We start from the raw sequence: 15,192 nt of genomic DNA on the forward strand, positions 1-15,192 counted from the left end.
ATCATTTGCATTATATTAATTTAATGGATGAAACCATGAAAAGAGAAAAAATAAAATTGAATAATGGTAAGATTTATTCAAAATGAAATATTTCATTATATTCAAAATATAAAATAACAGAATAAAATATATATATAAGAGAATATTTTATTAATAATAAATAAAGTGTTCAACAATTATATTTACGTTTAATTTTCATCATTCCATCTTCATTTTAATTCTTATACTGTAACTGTCAAATAAAATTAAAAAAGAAGAAGTATAGAAGTACATTTATTTTAAGTCAAAGACATTAGATAATTGAAATAGGTTTGATAATTATCTGCTTGGTGAAGTACTGATTCAATAAAAGTTAATTTTAATTGCCAAGATTTTTCAATAGCTTGAACACCAAACTTCTTTTTTAATTCTTTAGCATAAAAAGACATTAATTCACAATTTACTACTAAAATTTCATTACTAATAATTAAGAACTGATTTGGAGGTTTTACAATTACAATTTTTGGAACGAGTGTTGTAATAACATTTCTATGAACTTTTTCCATTGAAAAAATGAGTTCTTGTTCTTGAACTCCTTCAACTTCCATAAATTTTTTAAAAAGGACATGAAAGAATTGTGAAAATGGTTGATTTTTTCCCATGTATGATAGAAAAGTAACCAACCTATCAGTATATTTCTTTAAAATATCTTTTTTATTTATTCCATTAGAATAGTCATTTGCCACTATTAAATAAATTATAAAAGATTAATATAATTTAAAATAAACAAACTTGAGTTAACCATTGTTAATATAACCATTTGAGGTTGAACAGATTTTATTGCATCCAAAATATGTGGGGCAACAGTTATTCCTAAATTTAAAACTCTTATTCTTTTTGTTCCATTAATACCAATGTAAGTAACAATAACTTGATATTGATGTTTTATTTTAACCATTTCTTCTAATTCTTTTAATTTAAATATTACAGTAAGGTCTTTTGTTAATACTCCAACTTTACAATCCCCAAAACTATCTCCTACAACACAACCAAATGCTTTTATTACATCAATATTATCAGGAGTTCTTATTCTTATATTTCCATTATATCCAACTATAGTTCTATTAACTTTTTCAATAAAACAAGAATCTATTAACGTATTTGATATAAAAGTTCCATTTGTTAATTTTGATTGAATTCTTAAAAGAGAACAATCAATAGTATTTTTCACTCCAATTAAATAATGATTTATCATTATTGCGTTTTTCATACAATCAATTCCAAAGTCTTTCATTTGATCTTTATTACATTTTGATTTCATGTACTCATAGTTAAGAGAATGAAAACATTGAATAACTCCATATTTTCCAATAATTTTTGATGCAATAGTTAAACATTCTTCAATTAAATAATTACCTTTAAAAACGTTTCCTTTATAATTTTTACACCACTCTCCAATTTTATATGCTTTGGTATGAGAATAAATTGGACACAATTGCATGATATCATCTTCAGTTAAATTTAAAAAGATTTTTTCTGTATATCCATTTGTTCCTTTAACAATAGTTGATATAGTATTAGAACATATTAAAATAGTAAATGAATTTTTAATTGTTTGTATAAATGGTTGCATATCCTTAACAATGCACTGATCAATAATTAATATATTTGTAAAATTAGTTTCTTCTTTTATTCGAGCTCCTGAATATTCAACACAATTATTATTTAACTCTGGAATTATCTCTTTGTTTCTATCACAATCAATAAACCTCCGTGGTTGGTCTGCAACTATTTGATGACAAACACAACAATAATACCTTGAATGTGGACAAATCCAGTGGGTTAATGGTGAAAAATATGCAGAACATATTTTACATTTAGGAATTCTTAATAATTGCATTGGAATTTGTTGCACCTCATGTAAAAATGGTCTAATAACCAAACTTAATGGAAGTTGTGTTTCTCTTATTTGTTGTGAAGTTAATGGGACCAAAGGAAACGTTGTAGAAATAACGTTATCATCTGCTTGCTGCATATTTTTAGGTTTTTTAGTTTGTTTCTTTTTCAAATAAAAATTAAACCAATTAAAGACGACCCTTTATCTATTATAAAATGATTTCATTTTAATGATATTTATTACATGGGCAATCTTCTTCGTTTTCCATTTCTTCATCAAATGTAGTCATATCATCCTCCTCTTCATCCTCTAATTCAAAATCATCAACGTCTTCATCTTCTTCATCTTCGTCTTCTTCATCTTCATCTTCTTCATCTTCATCTTCATCTTCATCTTCTTCATCTTCGTCTTCATCTTCATCATCTTCTTCATCTTCTAACTCAAACTCATCATCTTCTTCTTCATCTTCTTCGTCTTCATCTTCTTCATCTTCATCTTCTTCATCATCTTCGTCTTCATCATCATCTTCTTCATCTTCTTCATCTTCATCTTCTTCATCTTCATCTTCTTCATCTTCATCTTCTAACTCAAACTCATCATCATCATCTTCTTCTTCGTCTTCATCTTCTTCTTCGTCTTCATCTTCTTCTTCGTCTTCATCTTCTTCTTCGTCTTCATCTTCTTCTTCGTCTTCATCTTCTTCGTCTTCATCTTCTTCGTCTTCGTCTTCTTCTTCTTCTTCGTCTTCATCTTCTTCGTCTTCTTCTTCATCTTCTTCTTCTTCATCATCTTCGTCTTCTTCATCTTCTAACTCAAACTCATCATCATCATCATCTTCTTCTTCTTCATCATCATCATCATCTTCTTCTTCTTCTTCTTCATCTTCTTCTTCTTCATCTTCTTCTAACTCAAACTCGTCATTGTCTTCCTCATCTAATTCATTACCTTCTAACTGGTACTCATGTTCCATCTCCATATTTTCATCCAAGTCAAAGGAATCTTCTTCAGCACGGACAGTTAATAATAGTGCAAACAAAAGGAATAAAAGTGCTCGCATGATAACTTAAATAAAATAAATAAAGAGATTATAGTTATTCTTTTCAATTCTTTTTGATTTTTATTATATTTATAGAGTATTGAAAAAAAATAATTTAACTATAGTTTTAATAATGAAATTAGGAATATAAAAAAAGAACTAATAATTATAGTTCATGTCCCTAAGTAAGGAAGAAATAGAGAAAAAACGAATTCTTGTTGTTGGGGCAGGTGGAATTGGATGTGAGGTATTAAAAAACATTTTACTTATTGGGTTTAAACATTTAGAGGTTATTGATTTAGATGTAATTGACTTATCAAATTTAAATAGACAATTCTTATTTAATAAGAATCATATTGGACAACCAAAATCAGTTATTGCAGCACAAGTATCAAAAGAGAGGTATGGCCCTGAAGCGGAAATTGTTTCACATCATTGTGAAATACAGAACAATAAATTTAATATTGACTATTACAAAACATTTGACGTTGTCATCAACGCACTAGATAATCTTAATGCCCGCAAACATGTTAACAGAATGTGCGTTTGTGCTAATGTTCCATTAATAGATGGTGGAACATCTGGATTTATTGGTCAAACTACACCAATTATTCCAAAAGAAACAGAATGTTATGAGTGTCAACCAAAAGTACCTCCAAAAGGATATGCAGTATGTACCATTCGATCTAATCCAAGTACAGCTGTTCATTGTGTATTTTGGAGTAAACAATTAATACAAAAATTATTTGGTAATGCTGATGATGGGAATTATTTAAATGATTTTCAGTTTTCATCAACAACAACTCGATGGAAAGAAGTTTATGACAAAGTATTTACTTCAGATATTAAAGTATTACATCAATCAGAAGAATTATGGAAATTAAGAAAAAAACCAAATATATGGACGTATGAAGAAATTATTAATTGTTCAGATACGTCACTATTAAAAGATGTAAAACCATTTGTTAAATTGTATTATAATAGTTTTAATATTCTTCAACAAAGATATGAAAATAATGGTCCGTTTGAATTTGAAAAGGATGATGATGATATGATTGATTTTATTACTGCATGTACAAATATTCGATGTGCAATTTTTAATCTTCAAGGGATTAGTAGATTTGAAGTACAAGAAAAAGCTGGCAATATTATCCCAGCTATTCCAACAACTAATTCAATTATTTCTGGATTAATGATTATTGAAATGATGAAAGTATTAAGTCAAAAGAAAGAAAATTTAAGAATATGTTATTTAGCAAAGAAACCATTAAAAAATCATCTCCTTACATTTGAAAAAACTTCTCAACCAAATAAGCAATGTTATATTTGTGGTAATGAAGTTTCTGAATTTGTTTGTGATTTAGAAGTATTTACTTTAAAAGATATAATTAATCAAATCACAGAAAGATGTAGTTTAATTAACCCAACTATACTTAAAGGAGATCAGCTATTATATGAATCAGGAGATGACCTTGAAAAAGAAGAAATTCAAATGTATGAAAAAGTAGGAAAAAAAAAGTTGATTGATTTAGGATTTAAAGATGGAGAAACAATTCTTTTTAAAGACGACATTAAAACTATGACCTTTATATTAAAAGAAGAAGATCGTAAGCATGATGTAATTAATGAAGAAATAAAAGACTCAAAGAAACATCTTTAAATTATAATTAATAGTTTAATTATAGCAAACAAATTAAATTATTTTTGAAAAAAAATTTAATAAAACTTAAAAAAAAGAAGAGAAAAAAAGAACTTTTAAAACCTAATAATGAGTAATACGACTAAAGATAAAGTACGGTGTTGGTATTGTGGGTTAGCCGATAAAAAGAAACTTATACGATGTGGGTGTGGTAAGTATTTTTGTAATGGTACTGGAGATGGAAAAGTAAGTCATATTATTCATCATGTGTCATCATTAAAACATAAAGACCTTAAATACTCAGACGAATATATTCAATGTAATTTATGTAAAACAAGAAATCCATTCGTTCTTGGATTTCTTCAAGTAAAACAAAATTCTGATATGACAACGTGTTTATGCAGAACTTGTAGATATAACACTACAATTCAAAATCTTGGATGGGATGTAGATACTTGGACAAGTATTGTTTGTGAAGGAAAATTTGTAAATGAAGTATGTCCACAACCAAGTAATGAAGAAATGAATATTGTTCAAAGTATTTCATATCAAAAAATGAGAAAAATGGCATGGGAATTACAAAATAATCGAAAAAAGTTTGAAGAAGAAACAGAAACATTTGAAGAATTACATCCTATTTATTTAAATTATCATGACTGTAAACAATATTATCATACTTATTATCCTCTTATTCGATTAGAAGCTGAAGCTGATAGACAAAAAAGAGAATCAGAACATCTTACTAATATGACATTGACTTTTGATGGAACAAGAACAGAAAAAGATATCAAAAAGATTGTTCATGTAAGTTTTCAAGTTCCATTAAATGAAGAGATTTCAATCACGATTAATGACACATTATTTTTCTATGTTCCAATGAAGAATAAATCAATTGAGGTTAATGAAATTCATAACTATGGTGAATTTAATGAACAAGAAAAGAAAGAATTTCTTGGAAAGATTAATACCTTTTTAGTTGGAAGTGTTCAATCAATTAAAGGAAAAGATGTTACAGTATTATTATCAAGACAAGCAGATATTCCAATAGAAAAACAAATAGTTACTCCTCAAAATCAACAATTTAAATATTCTATTTGTTTCCACTGGCTTTCTATTCCATTTCGTAGAAAAAGAATGGCATTACTTGATTTTTGTAGAACAGAAGTTGAACCAATTGCAGCATCTATGTCAAAGTATTTAAGAGACAGACTATTAGGAATGCCAATAACTGAAATTGACAGACAAATGGAACAACAATTTAAAGAAGAAAAAGAAATGTATTTAAGTCGTCATCCAACTGAAGCGTCTTTGAGTGCTCCTAATCTTCCTCCATTAAATCAAGTTCAATTTGATGTGGTAAGAAAGTCATTTACAAAACAATTAAGTCTTATTCAAGGACCTCCTGGAACTGGTAAAACAGTTACTTCAGCTACTATTGTTTATCATGTAGTACAGTCAAATCCTGGAAAGAAAGTTCTTGTCTGTGCACCAAGTAATATTGCTGTAGATCAACTTGGAATAAAAATAATTGAAACAGGAGTAAAAGTGATTAGAGTATACAGTAAATCTAGAGAACTTGCAGAAGAATCATTGCATGATTATTCATTAAAAACATTGATGATTGAGCAATTAAAAAAAGATAAAGAAATGTTTTTGTTATATCAAGATTACAAAGATGATCCAGACTCTCTTGATATTGTTAATAAAACAGCAATTCAAAAAAGAATAAATGAAATTGAACTTGCTCTCTTGAGAGAAACAGATGTTATTTGTTGTACTTGTTGTGGGGCATTAGACAATCGATTAAATGGTATATTAGAACATATTGATACAGTATTAATAGATGAAAGTACTCAAGCAGATGAACCAGAGTGTTTAATTTGTTTAAACAATTCAGTAAAACAACTGTTTCTTGTTGGAGATCATTGTCAATTAGGACCAATTCTTAATTCTTCAAGAGCAAAAAAGAATGGACTTGGACTCCCTATGTTTTCAAGATTATTACAACTAGGACATGAACCGTATAGACTTCAATTCCAATATCGTATGCATCCATGTTTATCAGAATTTAGTTCTCAAACATTTTATGATGGTGTCTTACAAAATGGTGTTACAGCACTTGAAAGACAATTCCCTTCATTAAAATATTTCTGGTTTAAACAAAATAAACCTATGATGTTTATTGCTGCAAATGGAAAAGAGTCATATGGCTCTAATGGTACCTCTTACTTAAATGATGAAGAAGTTTTTATTATAGAACAAATTATTATTAAAATGTTAGTAAATAAGGTTGATCCATCTCAAATTGGTGTAATTACACCTTATATTGCTCAAAAACAAGCTATTATTTCAAGGCTATCATTAAATAGAAGGGTTTCTGAAGCACAATTAAATGACATTGAAATTGCATCTGTTGATTCTTTCCAGGGTAGAGAAAAAGATTTCATTATCTTTTCTACTGTACGTTCAAATGAAATATCAGATATTGGATTTCTTTCTATTCCTCAAAGACTAAATGTAAGTATTACTAGAGCAAAATATGGATTAGTGGTTGTAGGTAATCCGGAAACATTAATGCAAAATCCATTGTGGTGTGCTTATCTTCAATTCTTTCAAAATAATAATGTTCTTGTACATGGTCAATTAGAAAACTTAAAAGAATATCCAATTAAACTTGAACCTAAAGAAGCACCGAAAGCTATTTATCAATTTACACCTAAAGTACAAGAGTTTAGTGATATTGAGCCATTAAAAGACATTGCCATTCCATTTAGACAAACAAGACAACAACGCTCTACACTTAATCCTTTAGATGAATTTAATATTAATGGTAATAAAGAGGATGAGGATGATGAGTTAGACGTTACGATCTCAGAGGATGATAGTGATGAAAGTCAAAGTGAGATTTCTGATAATGAAGAAGATGATGGCTTTACATTTTAAATAAAAAAAAAAAGCAAAAGAAAAGTGATAATCGAATAATTTTGTTATAGTTATTTTATATTAAATTTTATTAAAAATATAATAAAATAAAAGGATGAAGTATATGGAAGTAAATTAATGAAGAAGTGATGAACGAATATGATTTGTAAATTCATCGGCACCTTCATCTTCCCAGTTGTCTTGCCAATGAAGAGTAGAGTCATCAACATCTTTTGTTTTAAAATCTAAATAAATGAATATACAAACAAAAGAATAAAAGAATAAATCAAACCATTGAAGTCTTCAAAGATATCATCTTCATCAAGGAGTTCTAAAGTATCGTTTGTAATAATTTGATTAGTTGAAGTTGACATAAAAAAAAATTTGAATTAATGAATTTTGAGATTACACGAAAAACAGTTAAACCTAACAATGACTTCATTACAACTTCAAACACAGTTACAAAGTGTTCAAGACGTCAATAAATCAATTCAACTACTAAAACAAAAATTATCTGAATTTGAAAAAATTGATTATAACACTTTATCTTCAGCTGATAAAATTAAATTAAATAGTGCAATGGCGTATTCATATGCAACACTTTATTTTTGTTTGTTTTCTTTGATTTTATATATTTCTATTTAGTACTTTGTTAATACGTTGTTTTGTAGCATATTGTAAATTAAAAGATGACCAAACCAATGTACGCGGTGCAACAAAAGAATTAGAGAGAATTCGTGCTGCGTTAACTAAAACGAAGAAGACTGAATAATGGTATGAATAACAAGAAAAAAATAAATAAAATTGATTGACAATAGAAATTGTTTTAGGGTTTTTATCAAATAAAAAATAAAAAAAAATTAGAGTTATATAAAATAGTTTATTTTATTATTTACTATATTAAGATAATCAATCATCAAACAATCGTTTTAAAGAACGTTTCTGATGAGTTAAATCATTAAAGAAAGGAAAAAGATGAGAGACTAGTCGTGGAAATTTAAGGTGAAGGAAATAAAGTTGTAATGAAGCATTTTTAATATCTTTAAATTTAGGTTCTATTAGAGTACGATATAATATTCTCTTTTCTCTAATATTTAAATCTGTTTTATCAAAATCAAATGACGTGATTGCATCAATGTTGTGAGGTATGTCAATAGTGATAGGAGTTTCAAAAAGAAAGATTGAGTTGATAATTCTTTTTTTCATAGACTCTATTTCTTCTTGATCTCCTAAGAGTAATAGTTCAGTATAATTAAAATCTTTAAACATTTCATGTATTTTAAGTGTATTTTGTTCTTCACTTTCTTCGAAGGTTTCAAAGTATGTATCTAAAGTAGTAAAACAAACTGACTCTTTTAGGTCAACATAATTAATAACTTCTTCATCTATACAATCAAACACCTGTTGTAATGGCATTGTGGCTTCTTTTAATTTTTTTGGAACGAATACAGTTTTAATAAGATATTGTTTCATTTGTTCTTCATTAATCCAACTTTTTAGTTCTTCGTTAATCAATAATACAATTCGTTGTTCTTCATTGCCTGTTTTCTTTCTTTGTTCAGTAACAAATGGTATAACTTCATCATATAACCATAATAAAAAGCATTCTTCATTTATATAACCATCAGATGTATCTTTAAAATATACTTTGTTATTAAAAAGTAATGTCATTTGTTTTTTAACAATTTCTTTTACACAGCATAAAGGACGAGCACCTTTTCCGTCTCCATTAATACAAAGTATTACACTTGCTTTCATTTCTTTAACTTCTTCACTCTTTCTCATTCTTCCACTTCTTGTAGTCCATCCACTACTTTTCTTTAAATTAGGTGGTTCGTAAACATCACAACAAATAATTAAAGATAAAGGCACACCTTCAATAACCTTTATTAACTCATTAACAAAATTATTAATTGTTTCAATAGTATCATTTTTATGTTTTAATTTTTCTTTGACACTATCGTCTGGAGTATCTTTAGTTACAATAACGTTATCACTTTTTTTTCTTATGTCCTCCTCATTTTGTTCTTTTATTTCTTTCTTTTGAAGACTTTTTCTTTCGTTGTTTACTTTTTTAAGTTCAATTTCATTAATTTCTTTTTGTAATTCTTGATTAATTTCAATCAAATCTCCTGTGTAATTGCAACGATAAGCCAAGTTAAATTGTTCTTTAATAAGTTCACTATTTTTAATAAGAAATTGAAGATATTCCATTGTATGACTTTTCTTAAGAAAAGAAAAGCTTTTATTATTAAGTTGATTAACACAAAGTTCTATTGTTTTATAAATTGGTTCATTTTCATCTCCATAATCTTTTGGTAAAACAAACACATCTATCCCTGTTTTATCTAATTGATGCTCTATGTTTTTCATTAATTTAAATACAAAATGATTAATAATGATTAAAGCTCTTCCATTGTAATTTAATTTTTTTTTCTTTTCATTAATTTGTGGAATTAATGACTCAACACACCATTTTTGTATATCAGCAGATTTAATTGATAACATTAAATTAAAGGAAAAAATACATTTCTTTTCAATTTCATTATAAGTACTTTTCTTTGCACATTCAGTTTTATTAAGAACAATAAATGGATAAATAATATCTCCATCTGGACTTAATCCTATAATTCCATTTGACAATCGGGATTCACGATCAATAAATACGTCTCCTCCATCATACTTAGAATAACATTCAATTTGCTTTCCTTCATATAATTGAAACCCAAACGTATCACAACAATACACAAACTCTTTACGCATTGGTTTAATCACATCCTCAATTTGGTTTTGAATCTCTTTAATATATTCATCACTTGACTGAACAAGAACACATTTTAATTTATGTAATTCTAACCCTATCCCAGAGAATACCTCATTAATTTGTGTTGGTTGTTTATTATGAACTTCACGACAATATGTAGTTAATGTGTTTTCTGTTATTGCAATATTTCTTTCTAACATGTCTTGGATATGACGGTTAAATTTGATATGATTCTTTAAAAACTGACTATCCGGTATTTTTGTTCTGTCTTTGCTCATCAATTAACTATTTTTAGTTGGATTTTTTTTCTTTCACTTTTTTATTTAATAACTACTAATTTATTATTTTTAAGTCTCTTTTTTCTTTTTTAATAACCCAAAAAAATTATCAAACAATTGAAAATTATTTGAAATTTACATCTTTAAAAATAGTGTTTTGTTAAATTTTAATAAAATTAATATCTTTTCTTTCTATTTAGATAAAACACTTCTCACAACGCTTTCTATTTAAATACAGTATTAATGTTTATTGATTTTCCTTTATTCAAGTTATTGTGTATTCTCAAACCGTTATGATAGAATAACTCATTTTTCACTATTTCATAATTTATTTTCTTTCTTCCATTACCTTTTTATATGTTTACTAATGGATTTATTTTAATCATTGTTCTTTCACTGTTAAGTTGAGTATTTCTATGTGAGATGTATTGATATAATTCATATTTGGTAATGTAATTTGAGATTCTTTAATTAAATATCTATGATTCATTCTTTAATACACACCAACCAATTTGTATATTTCAATTATTACATATTTTCTATCAAATGAAATTAACAATATAATACATTTATAACAATGATTTAAATGATTTTTGAGTATATTCACATTGATTAAACAAATATTTTCTTATTCTTTTTTTATATTTATGTTATTCTTTTATTTATTAATATTTTTTTTATCATTTATTTATCATTAATTCTATATTTACATATTCATTATGATTAACATAAAAAATATTCATAGCCAATACAAAATAGTGAAATTATATAATTATTAATACCATATAATTGATTTAAATAATTGATATTTTCTCATATTCTTTAATGGTAATACTTACAATTGTATTTCTTAATTGATTATTAATTTAATAATTAATAGGATGATTATATTATCATAAAATGAGTTATTATTATCAAAATATATATAGAACATATGATATTACTAATATCATCTAATTTTCTTTATTTGATTTATCCATAATGTAATTAATCACTTCTAATTATATATATTGATTCATTTTCTTTTGATTTATATTTCTTTATAATATCTTTGTTTATTATTTTACAAAATATATTTACAATTAATATTATTTTTTTGTATTATTTTTGTGATATTTAAAATGTTTATAATTCTATAATAATTATATTTATTGGTACTCCATCATTATTACAATAGTTATTATTGTTTATGTTATATGAAAATAGATTAATTGATTATGAAATAGATTTATAATGAACAAATATATTTAATATTTTGATTATTGGTATTATATATTTTTAATTTTAAATTATTTAAATCATAATTTGAAAATGATAATTATTTTAATATGAGTTGAAATGAATGTGTATTTTCTGTATTTAAATTTGTTATTTATGTTATTATATTAATTTTATTGTTTATTGGTTGTATGATTGTCATTTTATATTTGTTAGATTAATGAAATATTCATTTTATTCAGTATTGTGAATAATTGAATGGAGATAATAAATAAAATAAATGTAAATATTAATGTATCTATTATTATCTTATTTATTAGATTTATATTATTATAAAATGAAATGAAATGATAATCTGATATGTCAATATATAATAAATTTTATTCAAACATTAATCAAGAATAATGAATATTTAAATATTTACAATATTAGATCATCATTTTTATTTATTCAAATCGAAGAAATATAAATAACATTTATATATAAATCATGAATAATAAATTAAAATATTTATATGAATGTTTTATTTTCATTTATTAAGATAATTCAAATGATATAACACTTTCTTATTACATAAATTATATATTAAATTAATTCATTATTAATATTTTGAATATTACAATTCATTCATTTTGAAATAAGATTCAACAATTTTCATAAACAAAATATAAATAACAATGAAGATATCAATGTTTAAAACAAATAAGATAAAATAAACAACTCAATGATAACAAATAAAAATAAAAATAATAATAAAACAGAAATGATAATATAAATTATGATATTTTTATTCTTCATTTCAACAACTAACTACTGATTAAATCTTAGAATTAATAATCAATGAAATACAATCAAGTTTGATAAGTAAAATGAGTATAAATGGTTAGCATTCAGGAAATCTCTACATATAGAGAAAATAGAGGACAACTTAACACCTTTTTTAATCAGTCAAATTTTACATTAACTTTTTTGTTACTACATTTTTATAAGACCATTATAGAATCGACTTGGTGGAATTCATTGAACATAATTATGGAATTTAATACCAAAAAGTCTTAAGATCAATCTCACTAACTTTGACGACAAGATCTCAACAATCACATTCTCATATATTCATACTCCTCTTATTAATGAATTAATTAATCATACTAATCAATCTACACTCTCAGTTAATAATCAATTTAATAAATCATTCTCTTATACTGTTCAATCACCTTATTTAACTTATTATCAATTAGATTCTCAAATGAATTTAACTGATAGCGACATCTCTCAATTAACTAATGTTAATCTGATTAAAAAAGGATTATTAACTGTATCTCTCTGTTAAATTTATCTATCTATTATTAGACTCTCTTTGGGGTTGCTGTTCTGCTGAATTATCAATGAATCTCTCTTACAAACTAAGACTTTATTGAATTTGGGATATATAAATTTGTTTAATGTTTTTTTTTTATTATTTTAACAATTATTAATGTTGAAGGAAGATTTCACTATGATATTATTGATGCCCAAGACAATGCACTTAATTCTATAAATGAGGATAAGCCATACAATTACTTTAAATATGTTAACAATGAATATCAAACTGAATATTATCCTCTTAATAGTTGTATTGATTTTAGTGATTATGCTGCTTATTTCTTTTATAATAATAATACACATATGAATTTTACTTATTACAGTACTATGGAAAATTGTAAAAATGCATTTGCTCCTATTGAAAACCGTACACTTCAAATTAATTATTCTACTATTGATGAAATTAGGAATTCATATCTTCTCATTTATACATATCATGACCAAGGATGTAAAAACTTACAAACTATTTTTTTCTAAAAAGAAATTATGTTTTCCTGACAATGGAAAATGGTGGAATTTCACTATAGTAAATAATAAAATTTATGGTGAAGAATACTCTGATTCATATTGTGTAAATCTTGTTAATAGCTTCACTAATGATTTAGACGTATGTTTAACAGAAGATCAGAAAAATTATTTTTATATTGACCCTTCAAAAGAAGAATTACCAGGATTAAATTTAGATTATGACTATAATTATAATCATGTTGATAATAGTGCTGAAATGATGAATCCATTATTTTCAATGATAGTTGTTTTTGTAACTATCTTTTTATGTCTTTTTTAGTCTCTTATAAGACAAAGATTCAATGATAATAATATCATTACTAGAATCTAATTAATCGTTCTCTTATTCTTTCTTTCTTTATTTTTCACTAAAACTAAGAAAAATTATGAGATCAAGACGTGCAATAGCATCCACAAGAAGAAGTGGACTTACTCCAAAACCTACAGCAAAGAACTTTGATATAAATGATTATGCTGGTAATATTACTGTCTATAAAGTAGATCAGATTCTTCAATTTGATCCTACTAATATGAAAAGTGCTACAGCAATAGTAGAGAATAGTGATACTTCTCAAATTAATGTTGATATGACTAGTTTAAAGACTGAATTATTTAGAACAAAGGCTAATTATGATTTAAGATTTAATGTCAAATTATCTAATGATGATAGTAATAATGATGATGATACTAATAGTAATGAAAAGATTTATGGAATAGGATTCTTGTTTATACTCAATGATAAGAAAACAAAATATGATGTTATTATGTATTGTAATACAAATGAAAATCAGATTCAAATTCCTTTAGAAAGTAGTTTATCATTTAATCTTAATGATTCTTTCTTTTTATTTGGTGAAAATTCATATTCATCACTTACTATTAATCATCCTATTGTTTCTATTGAATACAATGATTATCTCCAAATATTATTAAATAATATGCCATTTGGTCTTCAAAGAATTTTTGGAGATTTAACTTTCTCTAATGTTCTCAGTATAGTAAGTTATGATTATAATGAAACTACTGGATCATGTTTACTTAGAAATTAAACATCTAATTAAACTAATTGATTAATTTTTAAAAATGATTCAATTATCATTTAATTGTCTAATTGGTTAATTGATTAATTAATTAACTCTTTTTTAAATAATTTTCTTCTTCTACTCATCCCTTGATTAGGAGTACTCTTATCATTTTCTCTTTTACTAGTAGTAGTAGTAGTCTCATCACTTACAAATACAAATGATACATTATCACTTCCTAATGAATATTCAGTAGTACTTTGTTCAAAAATAATATCTTCATATTTTCCTAATAAGAATGCAGATTTTCTTGGTAAATGTAATGTACCTTTAATATCTATTCCAAGATTCCTCTCTACCATAAATGATTTATTAGTAATAGAAAAGTCTCCATTATAATTCTCTATATCTGTCTTCCAATATGAGATTTTATATGAATTAGCTAAAAACAAATATGGAACTTTATCTTTACTAGAAACTACCATTCCACCTACAATATATTTATTAGAAATACTATTATGTGAATATAATCCCATTTGAATAGCATAATCATAGTCATCATTTGTTT

General features: G+C 25.2%; 8 protein-coding genes across 8 annotated transcripts, besides 26 other annotated features; 5 read left to right on the top strand and 3 right to left on the bottom strand.

The window, feature by feature from the left end:
- Positions 1–85: 85 nt before the first annotated feature.
- Positions 86–165: a sequence feature (AT_rich).
- Positions 166–278: 113 nt separating this feature from the next.
- On the bottom strand, positions 279–2,014 carry EDI_156090 (uncharacterized protein; the record flags this gene model as incomplete). Its single annotated transcript, XM_001736924.1, has 2 exons — positions 279–724; positions 772–2,014. 2 exons carry the CDS (start codon positions 2,012–2,014, stop codon positions 279–281), a joined length of 1,689 nt encoding a protein of 562 aa, XP_001736976.1.
- Positions 726–766: a sequence feature (AT_rich).
- Positions 2,015–2,211: 197 nt separating the features above from the next.
- Positions 2,212–2,393: a microsatellite.
- A 7-nt stretch (positions 2,394–2,400) lies between these two features.
- Positions 2,401–2,460: a microsatellite.
- A 21-nt stretch (positions 2,461–2,481) lies between these two features.
- Positions 2,482–2,660: a microsatellite.
- A 49-nt stretch (positions 2,661–2,709) lies between these two features.
- Positions 2,710–2,781: a microsatellite.
- A 158-nt stretch (positions 2,782–2,939) lies between these two features.
- Positions 2,940–3,083: a sequence feature (AT_rich).
- A 4-nt stretch (positions 3,084–3,087) lies between these two features.
- On the top strand, positions 3,088–4,572 carry EDI_156110 (ubiquitin-activating enzyme E1b, putative; the record flags this gene model as incomplete). The annotated part of the gene is made up of 1 exon (XM_001736925.1): positions 3,088–4,572. One exon carries the CDS (start codon positions 3,088–3,090, stop codon positions 4,570–4,572), a length of 1,485 nt encoding a protein of 494 aa, XP_001736977.1.
- Positions 4,568–4,648: a sequence feature (AT_rich).
- A 32-nt stretch (positions 4,649–4,680) lies between these two features.
- On the top strand, positions 4,681–7,494 carry EDI_156120 (nonsense-mediated mRNA decay protein, putative; the record flags this gene model as incomplete). Its single annotated transcript, XM_001736926.1, has 1 exon — positions 4,681–7,494. One exon carries the CDS (start codon positions 4,681–4,683, stop codon positions 7,492–7,494), a length of 2,814 nt encoding a protein of 937 aa, XP_001736978.1.
- A 34-nt stretch (positions 7,495–7,528) lies between these two features.
- Positions 7,529–7,586: a sequence feature (AT_rich).
- A 133-nt stretch (positions 7,587–7,719) lies between these two features.
- Positions 7,720–7,763: a microsatellite.
- Positions 7,764–7,905: 142 nt separating this feature from the next.
- Positions 7,906–8,245, top strand: EDI_156130 (uncharacterized protein; the record flags this gene model as incomplete). Its single annotated transcript, XM_001736927.1, has 2 exons — positions 7,906–8,083; positions 8,145–8,245. 2 exons carry the CDS (start codon positions 7,906–7,908, stop codon positions 8,243–8,245), a joined length of 279 nt encoding a protein of 92 aa, XP_001736979.1.
- A 60-nt stretch (positions 8,246–8,305) lies between these two features.
- Positions 8,306–8,377: a sequence feature (AT_rich).
- Positions 8,378–8,382: 5 nt separating this feature from the next.
- Positions 8,383–10,515, bottom strand: EDI_156140 (uncharacterized protein; the record flags this gene model as incomplete). The annotated part of the gene is made up of 1 exon (XM_001736928.1): positions 8,383–10,515. One exon carries the CDS (start codon positions 10,513–10,515, stop codon positions 8,383–8,385), a length of 2,133 nt encoding a protein of 710 aa, XP_001736980.1.
- A 37-nt stretch (positions 10,516–10,552) lies between these two features.
- Positions 10,553–10,588: a sequence feature (AT_rich).
- Positions 10,589–10,675: 87 nt separating this feature from the next.
- Positions 10,676–10,698: a sequence feature (AT_rich).
- A 438-nt stretch (positions 10,699–11,136) lies between these two features.
- Positions 11,137–11,234: a microsatellite.
- Positions 11,235–11,276: 42 nt separating this feature from the next.
- Positions 11,277–11,327: a sequence feature (AT_rich).
- A 45-nt stretch (positions 11,328–11,372) lies between these two features.
- Positions 11,373–11,394: a sequence feature (AT_rich).
- A 119-nt stretch (positions 11,395–11,513) lies between these two features.
- Positions 11,514–11,591: a sequence feature (AT_rich).
- Positions 11,592–11,711: a microsatellite.
- Positions 11,712–11,754: 43 nt separating this feature from the next.
- Positions 11,755–11,845: a sequence feature (AT_rich).
- A 26-nt stretch (positions 11,846–11,871) lies between these two features.
- Positions 11,872–11,911: a sequence feature (AT_rich).
- An 86-nt stretch (positions 11,912–11,997) lies between these two features.
- Positions 11,998–12,273: a sequence feature (AT_rich).
- Positions 12,274–12,306: 33 nt separating this feature from the next.
- Positions 12,307–12,352: a sequence feature (AT_rich).
- Positions 12,353–12,465: 113 nt separating this feature from the next.
- Positions 12,466–12,510: a microsatellite.
- A 648-nt stretch (positions 12,511–13,158) lies between these two features.
- Positions 13,159–13,209: a sequence feature (AT_rich).
- Positions 13,210–13,492: 283 nt separating this feature from the next.
- On the top strand, positions 13,493–13,882 carry EDI_156150 (uncharacterized protein; the record flags this gene model as incomplete). The annotated part of the gene is made up of 1 exon (XM_001736929.1): positions 13,493–13,882. The coding sequence occupies one exon, from the start codon at positions 13,493–13,495 to the stop codon at positions 13,880–13,882; it is 390 nt and encodes a 129-aa protein (XP_001736981.1).
- A 106-nt stretch (positions 13,883–13,988) lies between these two features.
- EDI_156160 (uncharacterized protein) lies at positions 13,989–14,651 on the top strand (the record flags this gene model as incomplete). The annotated part of the gene is made up of 1 exon (XM_001736930.1): positions 13,989–14,651. The coding sequence occupies one exon, from the start codon at positions 13,989–13,991 to the stop codon at positions 14,649–14,651; it is 663 nt and encodes a 220-aa protein (XP_001736982.1).
- Positions 14,261–14,305: a microsatellite.
- Positions 14,652–14,701: 50 nt separating the features above from the next.
- Positions 14,702–14,737: a microsatellite.
- On the bottom strand, positions 14,726–15,160 carry EDI_156170 (uncharacterized protein; the record flags this gene model as incomplete). The annotated part of the gene is made up of 1 exon (XM_001736931.1): positions 14,726–15,160. One exon carries the CDS (start codon positions 15,158–15,160, stop codon positions 14,726–14,728), a length of 435 nt encoding a protein of 144 aa, XP_001736983.1.
- Between the last annotated feature and the right edge of the window lie 32 nt (positions 15,161–15,192).

This window comes from Entamoeba dispar, genomic scaffold (genome assembly GCF_000209125.1).
Source record: "Entamoeba dispar SAW760 scf_1105229460173 genomic scaffold, whole genome shotgun sequence".
Classification (NCBI taxonomy): domain Eukaryota; phylum Evosea; order Mastigamoebida; family Endamoebidae; genus Entamoeba; species Entamoeba dispar.